This window comes from Gastrolobium bilobum, unplaced genomic scaffold (assembly GCF_033153095.1).
Source record: "Gastrolobium bilobum isolate Gb01-03AN ecotype WA unplaced genomic scaffold, APGP_CSIRO_Gbil_v1 utg21668, whole genome shotgun sequence".
NCBI classification, from domain to species: Eukaryota; Viridiplantae; Streptophyta; class Magnoliopsida; order Fabales; family Fabaceae; genus Gastrolobium; species Gastrolobium bilobum.
The window spans coordinates 63,936-80,883 of record NW_026900055.1 but is presented as its reverse complement, the minus strand read 5'-3'; the positions used below and the strand labels follow the sequence as shown (position 1 = coordinate 80,883).

At 34.9% G+C, this 16,948-nt stretch overlaps 2 protein-coding genes across 2 annotated transcripts; both read right to left on the bottom strand.

The window, feature by feature from the left end:
* Positions 1-9,704: 9,704 nt before the first annotated feature.
* LOC133295018 (F-box/kelch-repeat protein At3g06240-like) lies at positions 9,705-10,331 on the bottom strand. The gene has a single exon (XM_061493794.1). It carries the CDS (start codon positions 10,329-10,331, stop codon positions 9,705-9,707), a length of 627 nt encoding a protein of 208 aa, XP_061349778.1.
* A 4,983-nt stretch (positions 10,332-15,314) lies between these two features.
* Positions 15,315-16,574, bottom strand: LOC133295024 (F-box/kelch-repeat protein At3g23880-like). The gene has a single exon (XM_061493803.1). It carries the CDS (start codon positions 16,560-16,562, stop codon positions 15,459-15,461), a length of 1,104 nt encoding a protein of 367 aa, XP_061349787.1. The 5' UTR covers positions 16,563-16,574; the 3' UTR covers positions 15,315-15,458.
* Between the last annotated feature and the right edge of the window lie 374 nt (positions 16,575-16,948).

Sequence of the window (16,948 nt, the reverse complement as noted above, 5' to 3'; positions counted from 1 at the left end):
TAAAAGAGTTTGATGTTTCTTACGTTATAATAAGAGATAAAATTATCTCCTATACATATATAATATGGTATTATGTGAAGAGAAAATAGAAAATAAAATAAAATATGAGCCCACATATTTTTATATAGGACATGTTTGGTGCATAGTATAGGATAAGGCATGATAAGATAAGACCTAATAGTATAAAGCCTGATTGTACAAGACCTGATTGGATTTTAATACTATCCAACGTTTGACACGGTATTGTATAAAATAATATATTGTATAAGATAATATCATCTAGTATTTGGTAATGCACTGTATAATATTATATAGGATAAAAATAAATATTTTTAATAAAAATATCCTTTAATAAAGAATTTATATAATTCTTCAAAAAAATATCATATGATATTAATTTTTATAAAAAATTATTGATCAGTGTGTCCAAAACATAAATTAATTTTTATAAAAAAAATATTCAATATTTTAAAAATTAATATATCAAATTAATTTTTATTTTAATATATTAATATTAAAATAATATATTAATTTTTGAGAATTACACTGGTCAACGATGTTAATACACCAACCTCTTCTCAGGCCTTATCCCTCCCCCTTAGGCCGGATTAAGTTATACATTATTTTGATGTATTAAGGGATCCTATTGTATAAGCTTATATACTATACGATGGTCACACCAAACAATTGAAAATGTCATAATGTATAATATAAGCTTATACTATCAGACCTTATACGTCGCACTAAACAGGTCCTAAGATATTATTTTATCTCCTGTAACCTGAGAGACATTAAACTCATATTTAAAACTACATTACTAGTTTTTACCCGCAGATTTTTAAAATTAATTTGGTGGTAACCATAGCTGTAAAGCTGAGTAATTGTAATAGCATAAACTATGTACAATAAGTATTTCCACCAAAAATATTTAAAAATTATAAATTTATATATAAAATAGAGTTTTCAGTCTGAGATTCATATTATAGTATCTTCTTTTATAAAATGCGTGATTCCGCGGGCACTTTTTTTTATACAAAAACAACTCTTAGTTAGATTTTTTTTCTCACAATCCAAATGTTTACGTTCTCAAAATAAATAATTATAATTTTATTTATGTTAAAAAGAATCTCCTTAAATCTCAATTGTTCATGTTCTTAGAACTCAACTCTGCATTTTCATATATTAAATTGAAGTATTCTATAATAACAGCGAATTAATATTTTAGTCTATTCTCCTTTTAAAAATGACATGTATTGTTCTTAGTTTTTTTTTATTTGATTTCAAATTTAAATTAATACTACTAAGCATGACATAAAGAAAAAAACAAAGGTTTATAATATTATAATTGAATTTAAAAATAATTTGACTTCTTTTTTATACAAGAGGAGACAAAATCGCAATATATTAAATTGTTGATATTAGTATATTATATTGTTTACACAGAATTTGTAGTCTTGTATTCTTTTGGATATGCAGAATTTTGTACTACTTTAGTTTATTGGTTAAGCATATTTTTTAATAATTTTATTCTATATTATGCTGTTTGAATATACATTGAATTTATGAATCTTTGTGAAATTATTAGTGTTATTGATTGTATATTCTGTTTGGATAGATTTTTATTGTCTTAACAGGCTAAGCAATGCTTTTATATTTTGTAAATAAGCCGGTCACAAGACAATAATTATATTCATAACAGGTCTAGGTCAATCATACACATCTAAACGCATACTTAGATTTTCAAAACTAAAGTTTAGCCCAACCCAACTCATTTACACTCCTAGTCACAAATTTGATCTTCACCATTCTTATTTTACTTATAAAAACAATTAAATATTATTAAGTATTTTGAGCATAATAACTTCAGTCAAATACATCATCTATCATTTAAGTCCAATAAATTTCATATACAAATATATAAATAAATATAAAATTATTAATATAGTTTCTTCAAACTATGAAACATGGATAAGAACATTTTGAGACGATTTCTACATCATGATTTATCTTATCACCTAAATTTGCTGCGACTTTCAATGGTGGTGAGCGACTCTGCCTCTTTGCCTATCCTATCATTAACACTCACTGTCTCTAAGTTTGAGCCTCATCCACTAGATGGTGAAGATTGCTATTACATGCTTTCATGTTATTGTCAATATCATTTTGCCCCACACAGACCACTACAGCTTTCATATATTTTTTATCCACTTGTTCAATGGATAAGACGACCGCAGGAGCTCCTCAATAGTTCTATGAGCAAACGACAAAGCAATAATGAGAAAAATTCAATCTAGAATTCGCTTTAAGAAAATTTCCATATAGCATCATTTTCACCTTGGTCCTTTTGTAATTCTGCACCTTGTTTGCTTGTTGTACGTTGAGATAATGCAGCTATTTTTTTTTAAGAGTTAATTTAAGTCGCGATTGCTTGTTGAAAATCATCGAGTGGTGAAGTTTGTTAGTCAAACATCGATAAGTTAGAAGAAAATAATTTTCGTACTACAAATATGAAACAAAAAAGAAAACACATTTATATTATTTTTATCTGTATGGTTATCTCTGGTAAAGAACTTTGGGATACACCACCCCAAAAACTAGCTCAAAGGGTGGGAGTGCCCAAGGCCTTATAAAGGTCACATTAGTTGTCCACATAATCAATGTGAGACTATATATCTCAACACGCCCCCTCACGCAAGAGTTCTTTGGCCTAGAAGCGTGGAACTGCACAGGCCCAATTTTTGGTTTAACTTTTTGTTTTTAATTCCACTTGAAAGTGGGGGGTCGTGAGGATCGCTCTGATACCATGTAAAGAACCTTGGGATATACCACCCCAAAAGCTAGCTCAAAGGGTGGGAGTGCCCAAGGCTTTATAAATGTCACATTAGTTGTCCACATAATCAATGTGAGACTATATATCTCAACATCTCTTTCCATATTCTATTTTATTTCTTTTTTTACCTAAAATGTGCTACAGTTAGAGGTGCTGCTGGGAATGTTCCACTATGTGAAAAACTGTTTTTTTTAAGAAGGATAATGAACACATGCAATAGAAAATAATAATTTCTACCATAGACATAATTTTAATAGTTTTCACACTTAAAAAAAATAAAATAAAGACTCAAATCTCTAGGTATGTGATATAAGAAATATTTTCTCATGCAACATGAGATGAATATTTTTCTTTGAAAAAATGCAATTATCCTATAATAAAATTAAAGATTCGTTTTTTCTAAAGTTTCTTTAGATAATTTTATCTAATATTTACTGAAATGATATTGTTTTGTGGCAGAAATCATAATAAATTTGTAATTTTAATTTATTTCAAGGTTGTAATAGCCTTTATATTTTAATATTTTAATTTTTTAATTTTTTAACGAACAAAAACATCATTTCTGTAAATAATAGACAAAATTATTTAAGGTAATATTATTTTTTCTCTATAATTAATGATTGTTGTTATTTTTTTTCCTGTACCATTTGAGTCAACACCCCGCGTGTCCAGATCGAGCAGAGGATAATCCCAATCAATGTTTTCGTTTGTGTCGGTATTTTCATTTGAACCAATTAAGTACCCCCTAACTACATATCAACTCGCAGGGACAAACTAGATAAGAACTTTCTGTATAATCTCACTTGAATTTTTTTCCGCGTGCTACCTAATTACCATGCATATCACCGAAGAAACACATTAAATCACGATATTGACTTGTTGCAAAAATGATACATTAGAAACCTACTAGTAGAGCTCAAAGGTAAGACAAAACATTATTTTCATTTTAGTATAAATTTATAATTGGCTTTAACAGAGAGAATCTCAACTCGCTTTACTAATTCTAGTCTGGGCTGTACTTGAATCTCCTTTCTGTTCAAATCATTGGAATGAACAACTGACACATACATATCATGCTGGAAAGTCATACGACTCATACATAACCACATTCAACAGGGATCTCGTAGCAGGTACATCCATGAAATTTATTTAAGGAAAAGCAATTCCCTAAAAAAAAAAAAAATTCTCAATAAGATAGTTATCATTAAGAAAAACGACTTTGCTGCCAAAATAGACATTTGAATTGGACAACGCTAGAACGACCAAAATCACGTGGACGAAGATATTCGGGGCAAGGAAGCCAAGATTAATAATATTGATTTCATAACATGTAGCTCGGACTAAATTGGATATCATCATTAATATTAACGTTTCATCAAATATGGATCAAATGCAACAAATTTGACCTCATATCATGCTAGCAATGCAGTAAATTCAGTATTAACATTAAGGTTTCAAGCTAATACCCCCATAAAAGAGGAGAAGGTCACAAATTTAAAATAGTTAAACATAATAACAACATTTTACTAAAAAAAGTAAAATAATAATAATAACATCATGATGAAGTGCAAGCCTTAAAACAATAAAAAAAAATACATCCTGATGAAATAATATAAATATTATAGCACATGCACTAATTCCTGCTAGCATTTCTTAACCTGTGTATCAAAGAATGCTTGACAACCTAATCCATCTTGTTTGTTATTGTCAGCCATCTTCTTCAGCTAGCTCACTTCCACCCGGGAGTGAAAGTAGAGACTCTTTGTACATAGCCACAGAGTCTATTACAAATTGAGCGATACTCTTTTAGCTGTCCTTTGTCGTAAAATTTCACTACTCCTGTTATTGGAGACTAATCATCCAGCTGCACCAGTTGCCACGTCATCGAATTCAGTTACAGATTGAGTTAACAGTTTTTCTTTGATCTAACTGCATAACCGTGTATGGTTAAGTCAGAGCTAACTGCATAACCATGGTTAAGTCAGTTTCAGTTTTGTAGTTATGAGTATAAGTACGTCTTGAGAAAGTTGTAATGTTCAGTTTTTCGTTTTATCAATATATGAGGAACTTCAGTATGGTATCAGAGCTCTAAATTGGAGCTCTGGTATCATAGGAGAGATAATTTTTTTTTCTTTAATGCTTCGTATCCATGGCTGATCAAGCTCCATTCGTTGATGATCAATCGCCAGTGAATAATGAAGCAACAGTGAATCAACAACCTACAATCTACCAAAGTTCCCTTCCAGATTTTCATACTAATCCTTCTAATCCGTTTTTCTTGCATCCGAATGAATCTCCATCAACTGTCTTAGTTACTCCATTGCTGAGTAATGGTAACTACCATACATGGGCTCGGGCTATGACCGTAGCTCTCATTTCGAAGAACAAACTCGGATTCGTCGATGGTAGCATAACTCCACCTTCGGAAACCGATCAGAATTTCTTTGCATGGCAGAGATGCAACAATATGGTGAGTGCTTGGATCCATAAATCCATATCTCAACCTATTGTTCAATCTGTGATTTGGATAGAAAGAGCAAGTGATATTTGGTCAGATCTGAGAAAGAGATTTTCCAGATCAGATTTGTTTCGTGTATCTGATCTTCAAGAAGAATTTTATAGATTACAGCAAGGAGATAAGAATGTTACAGAGTTTTTTACTGAGTTAAAGACCTTATGGGATGAACTTGAGAATCTCAAGCCACTTCCAACGTGTAATTGTAGAATTCGTTGCTGTTGTGGAGGATATGATAAGATGAAGGAATATCGAGATAAAGATCAAGTAATTCGTTTCTTGAAAGGCTTGAACGATCAATACTCTCAAGTTAGGTCTCAGATCATGCTCATTACTCCTCTTCCAGATGCTAATCAAGTCTTTTCTATGGTAGTACATCAAGAACGTCAATTTCAGGGAGAAAATAGATCCACGAATGCTCAAACCTTTGCTGTTGTTACTGAGCAAAACTCATTTCGAGGTTCATCAAGTAACTATGGTGGACGTGGACAGAGTAATAACTATGGTGGACGTGGCTTTAGAGGAAGAGGAAGAACTACATTTAATAACTATAATGGAGGACGCACTCAAGGAAATAAAATGTGCACACATTGTGGTAGGACTAACCACACGGTGGATACTTGTTTCCATATTCATGGATTTCCACTGACTTACAAACCAAGGAGCATTGTTACTCATAATGTGAACAATGCTATGCAAGATACACGATATGAGCAACCTGATAGCCAGCAATTCTGGTGTGTCTTTGTCCAACGATCAATTTCAACACCTCCTTAATATCTTGGATAAGAACACTGCTCTGTCAACCACGCATGCAGCTAATTTTACACAAGTTTCAAATGTGAATACTGACCAAGTTTCACAACCAGGTATCATACATGGCAAGTGGATACTCGACACAGGTGCCACTGATCATGTTACTTACCTTTATTCACAGCTCTCTCATATTCACAAAATTAAGCCTGTCATGATTAACCTGCCCAATGGTCATTGTGCCACTGCTAAGTTCTCAGGAACTGTCCATATATCCCCAAAAATGATTCTGTTTAATGTCCTTTATGTACCAGAATTTAAGGTGAACTTGATTTCTGTCACAAAGGTTTTGAGTACCATCCCTTGTGAATAGATATTTCGTGGTTCAACTTGTGTTATTCAGGAATTCCATACTCAGGCGAAGATTGGTACAACTGAGCAAAGGGATGGGCTATATGTGATTGATGGGAGGACTGGAAGGGATGCTGCGTATTGCAAGAAGTTACATACTGCTTTGAATTCTTGTAACCAGAATAAGGGTGATCATGTCTTATGGCACTCAAGACTAGGGCATATATCTGAACTTGTAATGAAAAATATGTCCTCTAAGTTTTCCTTTATTCCTGTTAAACATGTAAGCCCGTGTGATATATGCCATTTGGCAAAGCAAAAGCAATTGCCCTTTTCCCTTAGCCTGACAAAATCATTGAAGATTTTCCATATAATTCATGTAGACATTTGGGGACCCTACTCTACTCCATCTGTTGAATGTCATAGATACTTTCTAACAATTGTAGATGATTTTTCAAGGTATACTTGGATAGTTTTGATGAAAAATAAAGCAGAAACTAGAGTACATTTGAGGAATTTCATTGCATTTGTTGAGAATCACTTTCGAACCACTGTTACTACAATTCGAAGTGATAACGGAAATGAATTCTTAATGACTGAGTTCTATCTTCAAAAGGGCATTACACACCAAAGGAGTTGTGTTGAGTGCCCGCAGCAAAACGGAAGAGTGGAGCGTAAGCATCAACACATTTTAAATGTGGCAAGAGCCTTACTTTTTCAGTCCTAAGTACCTATCAAACTGTGGAACCATACCATAACCCATGTTATTCACTTGATCAATCGTACCTGCACACCTCTTCTCCAGGATAAAACTCCTTATGAGGTCCTTCATGGTACTCCTCCTTCATTAATACACCTGAGAGTGTTTGGATGCCTAGCATTTGCATCCACTCTGCATAACCATCGCACAAAGTTTGAACCAAGGGCACGAAAGGCAGTGTACTTGGGTCATAAAGCAGGTGTCAAAGGCTGTTTATTATATGATGTTCAATCCAGGGAGCTTTTTCTGTCTCGAAATGCTATTTTTTATGAACATATATTCTCATTCAACAATCAACCTTTGATTGATCCCATTGTTCAACCACTTTCTGAACCATACCCACCATCTTCACACACTTCACCTTTTGATTTTGACAGTTACCTTCCCCATATTGTACCCTCACCCATTTATTCTTCTACAACCTCATTACCTACCACAGCCCCATTACCTAACCCATCCTCTACCACAGCCTCATCACCTAACCCCATACCACCAGCTCTCAGCATTTCCTCTCCTCCTCTTCGTCGTTCCACTCGTGTTCGGGCTCCTCCAAAGTACTTAGAGCAATATCAATGTAGCCCATCTCACACTCAACGTATCAATCTCTGCCAAGGTATGATTCCCTCTTCCTCCACTCCTTCTAAATATCCCTTATCCATTGTCTTAACATACACTGCTTGTTCACCCACATACACACATTTCTGTCTTAATGTTTCCTCTCATGTGGAACCAAGTTCTTATTCACAAGCTGCTAAGTCTGATCTCTGGTGCAAGGCAATGTCTACTGAGCTTCAGGCTTTAAAACAGAACCATACTTGGAAATTGGTTGATCTTCCCCTTGGCAAACAACCCATTGGTTGCAAGTGGGTTTTTAAGGTCAAATACAGGTCAGATGGTTCCCTTGAACGCTACAAAGCGCGTCTTGTTGCTAAGGGCTTCACCCAAATTGAAGGTGTAGATTTTTTTGATACCTTCAGGCCTGTGGCAAAGATCTCTTCCATTCGCATTTTACTTGTTGTAGCAGCTTCGAAGAACTGGTTCATCCATCAATTAGATGTAAACAACGCTTTCTTACATGGAGACCTTAACGAAGAAGTGTATATGATGCCTCCTCCAGGTCTTCATCTTGATAAGCCTGGTCAGGTCTGTCGATTACAGAAGTCCCTTTATGGCTTACGGCAAGCAAGTCGACAGTGGCATGCCAAGCTCTCCTCCTTTTTGATTTCGCTTGGTTACATTCAGGCACAAGCTGATCACTCTCTTTTCACCCTCAAAACATCATCCTCCTTTACTGTTTTATTGGTATACGTTGATGATATTGTGATATGTGGGACTGCCTTATCTGAAATCACTCGTGTGAAACAAATGCTGGATGATAAATTCAAGATTAAGGATTTGGGTGATCTTCGTTACTTCCTTGGATTGGAGGTTGCTCGTTCTTCACGTGGAATTGTGTTGAATCAAAGGAAGTATGCTCTTGAGATCATTTCAGATGCAGGACTTTTGGGTGGTAAACCTGTCTCTACTCCTATGGATGCCTCTGTCAAACTTCATTCCAATCAGGGAGAAGTTCTCGATGATCCATCTCCTTATCGTCGTTTGATTGGCCGTCTTCTCTACTTGACTAACACCAGGCCCGACATTTGCTTCGCTGTGCATCGTCTCAGCCAATATGTCGCTCGTCCTACTACTGTCCACTTTGCTGCTGCAAAACGCATCCTTCGCTTCCTCAAAGGTGCTCCTGGTTCTGGTCTATTCTTTCCCGCTAATAATGATCTTCGAGTTCAGGCTTTCACTGATGCTGATTGGGCTACCTGTCCCGACACCAGGAAGTCTGTCACTGGTATTTGCGTATTCTTAGGTTCAGCCCATGTGCATTGGCGTTCCAAGAAACAGACCACGATCAGTCGTTCCTCCTCTGAAGCTGAGTATAGGGCTCTAGCTCATCTCTCTTGTGAGCTCCAGTGGGTTCAATATCTATTTCAAGATCTTTGCCTTCCATGGACACATCCAGCTTCCGTTTATTGTGACAGTAACTCTGCCATTCATCTTGCCCGTAACCCAGTATTTCATGAAAGGTCTAAGCATATCGAAATCGATTGCCATGTTACTCGCAGCAAAATTGAATCTGGCTTACTGCATCTTCTTCCCATCTCTTCTGCTGCTCAAATCGCCGATATGTTCACCAAGCCATTGCCTCCTGGTTCTTTCCTTCATGCTGTTTCCAAGCTGGGGATGTCCAATATACATCGTCCAGCTTGTGGGGGGCTATTGGAGACTAATCATCCAGCTGCACCAGTTGCCACGTCATCGAATTCAGTTACAGATTGAGTTAACAGTTTTTCTTTGATCTAACTGCATAACCGTGTATGGTTAAGTCAGAGCTAACTGCATAACCGTGATTAAGTCAGTTTCAGTTTTGTAGTTATGAGTATAAGTACGTCTTGAGAAAGTTGTAATGTTCAGTTTTTCGTTTTATCAATATATGAGGAACTTCAGTACCTGTCTCGTGCACTGTTGTCTATTCCAAAAATATCACCACTTTTTGTAGAGCATATTGGGGAAAAGTATTTAGTAGGAATGTCTTTAGTAGACCCAATAATAGTCCTAGTCCAAGACTGCACTTTGTAATCTTCCATCGCCCATATATCTGTTGTAACTTCCCCTAGAACCCAAAAACACAGAAATCCTCCAAGTACGCACAAATCACAAAATTCAAAGTCAAATTCGAAATGAAAATCATCTGGCAGGGGTATCTCTGACAAGCTCCTTTCCACTAATTCAAAGACAACAATAACATTCACTGTTTCATCATAGTTAAAAGCCAACCAATGAATAGCCCCGTTGAAAAGCAACCCATTTCTTGGAACATCAGAGGTATTCATGTAAGGGAAGGGGGTACCCTCAATTTCTTTCCACGTATTAGCTCTCAATGAGAAAATCTCCAAGTGGGTTTCCCAATCATTTGATATCTTCTTAACAGCTTGAACCACCAAGTAGTCTTCTGTTGATGGGTCATATCCAAAACCATAGGAAAATGTGAAAAACATGACATTCAAATTGGAGTTAAGAGGAGACGAAGAAATTCGTTTATGAACACCGGTCGATGAAAAACAATCCATTTCCAAAAGTAAAAACCCTTTGCAGGAACCTTCGATTTGAATATGAATGAAAGGTTCGGGAAGCAGAAAATTAAGCTACTGCAGCAGAAGCAGAATGATCAGAAGGCGATGCATCTACGTCTATGGACCAAGTTTCAGAACCAGAAGCCGATAGGAAAAGCCTATGGGTGCGTGAAGGCTGAAGCTGCTAGTTCAAAATGCGACCTTGCAAAGTTGGGATCAGAGATGAGAGAAAGCCATGACTTGGACACACATTTGAAACGTACAAGAGACTTGACGGGTAAGTTCAACAAGATTTGAATTAACAATTCTTGAGGCAGATGCAGGTTCTTGTTCTCCATGCTCCTTAATCCTCTCTAATTGTCTCTCCTTATTTTAGCTTACCCTGAAAATGATGCATAGTACTACTACATATGATAAAAAAAAACTAGCAACGAAACTTCCTCTAAATAATGAAGTAAAATATTTTCGGAATCTTACGAAACATTTAAATGTTGAAAAAACAGCAAAATATTTCAAGAATCTTATGAAACATTTATTCTAAAATTATCCCGGAACCAAACCGCACAACATCAATTGAAATGCATCAAAATGAAACCATCAAAGAAAGAAGAGTTACTAACGTAGAAACAAAGTGTTGCAGAGTCCACCTTGAAGAACAATGAGTGAAAAAAACTCCGGTTAAAATTTCAGCTTAGTTACACAACAAAAATTCATCTTAGTTGTACAAGATTTTACCATTCAATTGCTCTTTTGACGAAAACTGCTCCTTTCTTTTTCTTCAATTTCGCACCCTCTTGCTTGGTGAATTTAAAATTGGGCTGAGGGAGAGAAGAGAAGCAATCATGATTAATCCTTCTTCAGCACTCTTTCCATCCACCGTGACCTTTTTTTATTATTGTGTAATTAGGCGGATCCTGCCATGATAAAAAAATTATAGCCTGATCAGGTGGAATCTAATTAAAATTTGTCAATATTAAAAAAAGAGAAAAATACACATACAAATTAATTTCATGTATACGAATTTTAAGTTTGACAGAATCATTCCCTTGTTTAATAGTCTTCCTATATGTACGGTAGATAAGGGTGTTCATCAACCGATCCAAACCGATTCAAACCGCAAAAACTGAACCGAAAAACCGATAACCGAAAAACCGAAAACCGACAAAAAACCGCAGATTGGATTGGATTGGATTGGATCGGTTTTTGGATGGATTGATGAAAACTGATCCAATCCAAACCGATCTAATATATTAATTTTCCTCTACTTACTTGGTTCTTTACTCAATCATAGCTCAAAAATTTCTAAACCTAAGACCCATTAACTCATCAACTAATCCCAAGAAAAAATAGTCACGTCTCATCAACAAAATTTAATCCTTATAGAACTTCATATCTCATTGCAAAAAAAAATAACTATAGTATCGTCTACTGATATTTTTGTATTTCAATATTTTTTTTACAAAACTAATATATACAAAAGATGTTATTTGCACAATAATCATAAAACTAATTTTAGGATATTCAAAAAATCGAAAACCGATCCAATCCAAACCGAAAAAATTTGGATTGGATCGGATCGGATTTGAAAAAAAATTCAAACCGAACGGATGATTACATGATCAAACCGAAGGAATTGGATCGGATGAGTTTTGCTTCTAAAACCGATCCAATCCAGACCACGAACACCCCTAATTGTAGGCTTGTCGCGGTCAATCCTTTGAGTCAACAACTATCATATATCACAAAGAAATTGTTGAAAAGGCAACTATAAAACATCACCAAAACCATGTGTACATTTATGCTCTAAATACGAGAAAAATTTCAATGGGAGTACTGAATTTGATATTTTCTTTTACTAAAAAGAATTTTTTTTTGTCCATTTTTTTTTTTTATATTTCCCTAAGTCCTAATTTTTTTTCCTTTTTAATAAAATAGTGCATCAAATTCAATACTTCCGGTGAAGTTTTTCTTCTAAAATACATTTTAAGAGAAATTTTTTTTTGCATCCGTCAGATGGTAATTAGCCTGATTGTACCAAAAACAGATTTTGAATAATGGCGGTGTTCTTTTACCTATTTTATTTTTAAAATTAAAAAAAAATGCTTATGAAATTTAGGTAAGATATAATTTTATTTTATTTTTATAATTAAGTAGGGGAAGTATCAATTACCAACCTTTGAACATCTTAAATGAATAATATAAATGTTAACTTATTTGGTAAATCAAATAAAAAAAAAGGAAAAAGTTCAAATACCCATTATATGTTTTTTTTTATCATTTACCCTCTATTCCATCCAACTTCATTCTTAACTATGTTAAAGTTTCTAATTAATATGAATATTCTACTTTTCTTATAAAAATACACTTCAACTACTGGCTTCTGTATCAGCATTAGCATCATTCTTTTGAGGCTGTGGCAATTGAGTTCTTCCTAAAAGAAAGGATTGGTGCATTTTAAAAATGGAACATAACATGACATGAGGCTAAAAACGGTAGGTACATTTGGGTTCCACTCGAAAGGGAAGAGCCAAAGAGATCAGAACAGAACATTTCATTCTGTTTTATCCGCGCGCCAAACACTGCCTAAGTTGTTAACGCATCCTTTCTGCCAAATATGTTTTATTTCTAGCAGCTTATTATTGAAAAGAATTAAGCGTGGGGTCGCTAAGTGCAGCAGCGTACTACCTTTCTTACAGTTACACTGGTTGTCAGTCCCATACTTGAAAGGGAACTGCTGTCAACCCATTTCCAGTTTGTAGTTTCATTGTCCTGGCTTTTGAACAAATCATGGACTCCCCCTTCCAGAAGAAAAAATTAACAATAGAACAGAAAAGTAGCATTGATGTGTAGAGTGTTATCATTTTATTCATTTTCATGCCCATCATCTATAGGCTATAGTCCAGAATGCACAACAGTTTTTATAGTCTTCTTTAAACCACAGAATCTCATATACTAGATGAATTCAAAGATATGAGAATACAAAATAGCTGCTAGTCAAAAGATGATTTGTTACCAACTCACTCAATATTCAAATACATGTAGCTTGTGTCACTCTAACTACATATGAGCTGTATTATGACTAACAAAAATTATGACTGGGAAGTTGAAGAAAGAAAGATAAATTTTTTTTGATACAAACTTAATATTAGTTGGATTTTTAAAAATAATATAACCTTGGCACCACCTAATTCTAACTGGCCGAATCTTTTGGCACTGCCTGATTTTTTTCCCTGGCTTCGTCACTGATAGTAGCTTGTCCAATGCTATTCATTGAGATGCAATGAAGTAAGGAACTTTTGGCTAAACCCCTGGATGCTCATGGTCCTTATAGCAAAATTCAAGGTTTCATTACTTTCAATGAGTAGGTAATGAAATTTAGTTCCTAAATATTTAATAATGATAATATATTGTTTATATCTAGAATGACCTATTTAAGTAAAGTAAATGTGATCTGGAGAAATAAAAGACTAAATTTCACTTTTAAATTGCAATGCCATATAGAAGTAGACTCAAACCTTTCAACTGTAACACTAGCAATTCAACATACAACTTGAGACGAATGTGGCTGAAAATGTGAACAAATTCCCCAACATCTTCCCTCAAAATTATATTGCAAGTCTTTCTTATGTCAATTTTGAGAATTTTTTTCAAGAAGCGATTTGTTGCTTCTCAGCAAGACAGATGGAAACTTCCAGAGACCAGCAAGCAATCCTTAGTCAGGCCTTTTTACAAGAATAAATTTTCTGATAGACTGGTTTTCATCAGACAATGTTTCAGCTCCAAGTAATTCAACAAACACATACAACAGAAAAATCGCATCTTTGTTTAACCTTCAGACCTTGAAGTATAAATTTGTAAGAATGATAGAATAGTCATATTAATTAGAAATTCTAACACTAGGAGAGAATATTTGGATTAAAAGAAGCATACGAGAGTAAATGATAAAAATAAAAAACATACGGGATTAGTGATTTAAAAGCATATTATATGGGGGTATTTGAACTTTTCCCAGTTGACTTCTGGTATTACATGCGAACTTGAGAGAGAAGAGAAGATGATGGTGCACTTTTCTAGTTAGGTACTGAGAAAAATATATCGTCTTCTACTTATTTACCGCAGTTTTTTACCCATGAAGATTGATTGTTTTTACTTTTTACTCAAAATAAGGGGGCAAAGCTTACAACAGTGCAGAAATCCAGAGAAAAAGCGAGCAAAACCCAAATCATTCTAACAAGTCTATAGAACAGTAATAGGTTGTGTCAGTGCACGGGAAGAGTTGGGCAATTTGATCCCTTGTCCTTAATTCCTATTTTGTTTCAACATTTCATTGCCAAAAACAATTAATGTGAAAAGCATACACCCTTACACAATATGAGGTTGCACTTGAAGCATGCCAGTGCAGATTAACTTGGCTAGTTTTACTTGGGCGCCTTGCCATTTAAAATATTTTGGAGGAACGGTTTTAAGGACTGGATTCCTCACAAAGAAATCGGTTGGCCCCTTCTCAAATGCGGTGCTCAACAAGGCTAAAGATTAATTGCATTATTTTAAATTTACTCTTGTTCAACTTAGCATTTCATTCTACTGTACTAGTTTCAGTAATTCCTGCCTTTCTGGTGCACTACTTGATTACTTGATATTCATGTCAATCCATGGAGTGAAAGAAAAAATTTATATTGATAAAATATATCTTCATCAAGGAAATTATTATTTATGCCTTAATAAAGACACCAATATAAAAATAAAAACCTTAATTCAATTTGGCAAGGAAGCCAAGATTGATAATATTGATTTCATAGCTTAGCTAAATTGCATGCCTTCATTAATATCAAAGTTGCATCAAGTTCATATAGCGGGGATCAGATGCAATATCATGCGAGCAATGGGATAAATTCAATATTAAGGCTTCAAGCTAAAAACTCAGTAAAGAGAGTAGGAGGAAACAAATTGCAAACATTGACAAAGAAATAACATCCTCACAAAATACTCGCCTTCAAAAAAGAAAAGCAAGAAAAAAAAAAATCATGATGAAATAACATAAAGATGCTAAAGTTCATGCACTAACTTCTGCTAGCATTTCTTAATCTTTGTATTGGAAAATATTTCACAACCTAATCTTTCTTGTCATTCATCTTCTTCAGGTTGCTCAGTGTGACCCGGGAGTGAAAGTAGAGACTCTGTGTACATAGCCACTTGGCATCCATGTGAATCATTACAATACTCTTGTAGCAGTCCTTTATCATTATATTTAACAAATCCTTTAGTACCGTCTAGTCCAACAATATCACCATTTTTTGTAGAGCATATTGGGGAAAAGTATTGAGTAGGAATGTCATTAGTAGACACAGTAATGGCCTTAGTCCAAGACGAGTGCACTTTGTATTCTTCCATCACCCATATATCAGTTGTACCTTCTCCTATAGCCCATAGACTGAGAAATCCTCCAAGAACCCACAATTCACAAGATTCAAAGTCGTCGAAAAAATCATCTGGCAGGGGTATCTCTGAACAACTCCTTTCCGTTAAATCAAAGGCAACAATAACATTCAGTGATAAATCATAATTCCAAACCAACCAATGAATAGCCCCATTCAATAACGATCCAACTCTGGCATCATCGCATGAATTCATATATGGAAAATGGGCACCCTCAATTTGTTTCCATGTATTAGTTCTCAATGAGAAAATCTCCATGTGGGTTGTCAAATCAGCACCTGGATCATAGGACGCTTGCACCACCAGGTAGTCATCTGTTGATGGGTCATACCCAAAACCATGTATAAACGTGAAATATTTGGGCTCCAAAGGATAACAAGATATTCGTTTGTGGACACCTGTGGATGGATTCCATACATAGAGATTTGTATAACAATCCAAAAGTAAAAACCCTCTGCAGGAACCTTTAATTTCAGCATGAGGATAAGATTGGGAAAGCAGAAAATCAAGCTTGACCGCAGCAGCAGAAGAATGATTGTAAAGCGGTGCATCTGAGTCTATGGACCGAGCTTCATAAGCAGAAGCCGCTAAGAACACAAGTCTATGGATTCGTGCAGGGGCTAGTTCAAAATGGGATCTTGCAAAGTGGGGATCGGAGATGAGAGAAAGCCATGACTTAGACACACATTTGAAACGGACAAGAGACTTGACCGGCAACCTCAACAGGATTTGAATTAACAGTTCCTGAGGCATACGCAGGTTCTTGTTCTTCTTGCTCCTCGATCTTCTCATGTATCTATCTCTCTTCATTTTGGCTTACCTTAACAAAATGTACAACAGAGTAGTACTATATATAGGGAGATAAAGAGAAGCAATCATAAACGTTCCTTCTTCGGCACACTTTCCATCTACTTCTTCGGTACTCTTTCCATCTACTTCTTCGGTACTCTTTATAGCACTCTTCTTACGGGTATGTAGTGGTCAATCCTTTGAATCCACAAATATTATACACCACAAAAAACTATTGAAAAGTCGACTAAAAACATCAACATGCATATTCATACTCTAAAATATATTTTAAGATATATACAATATTAAGAAGAAAAAATCTTGCATCCGGCATATCGAATTAATATTACTATATTGAATATTTATATTTCTGGTAGCCTAATTGTACC

Coding starts and splice junctions, on each gene's coding strand:
- LOC133295024 (XM_061493803.1), bottom strand. CDS start 16,562: ATGAGAAGATCGAGGAGCAAGAAGAACAAGAACCTGCGTATGCCTCAG.
- LOC133295018 (XM_061493794.1), bottom strand. CDS start 10,331: ATGGATTGTTTTTCATCGACCGGTGTTCATAAACGAATTTCTTCGTCT.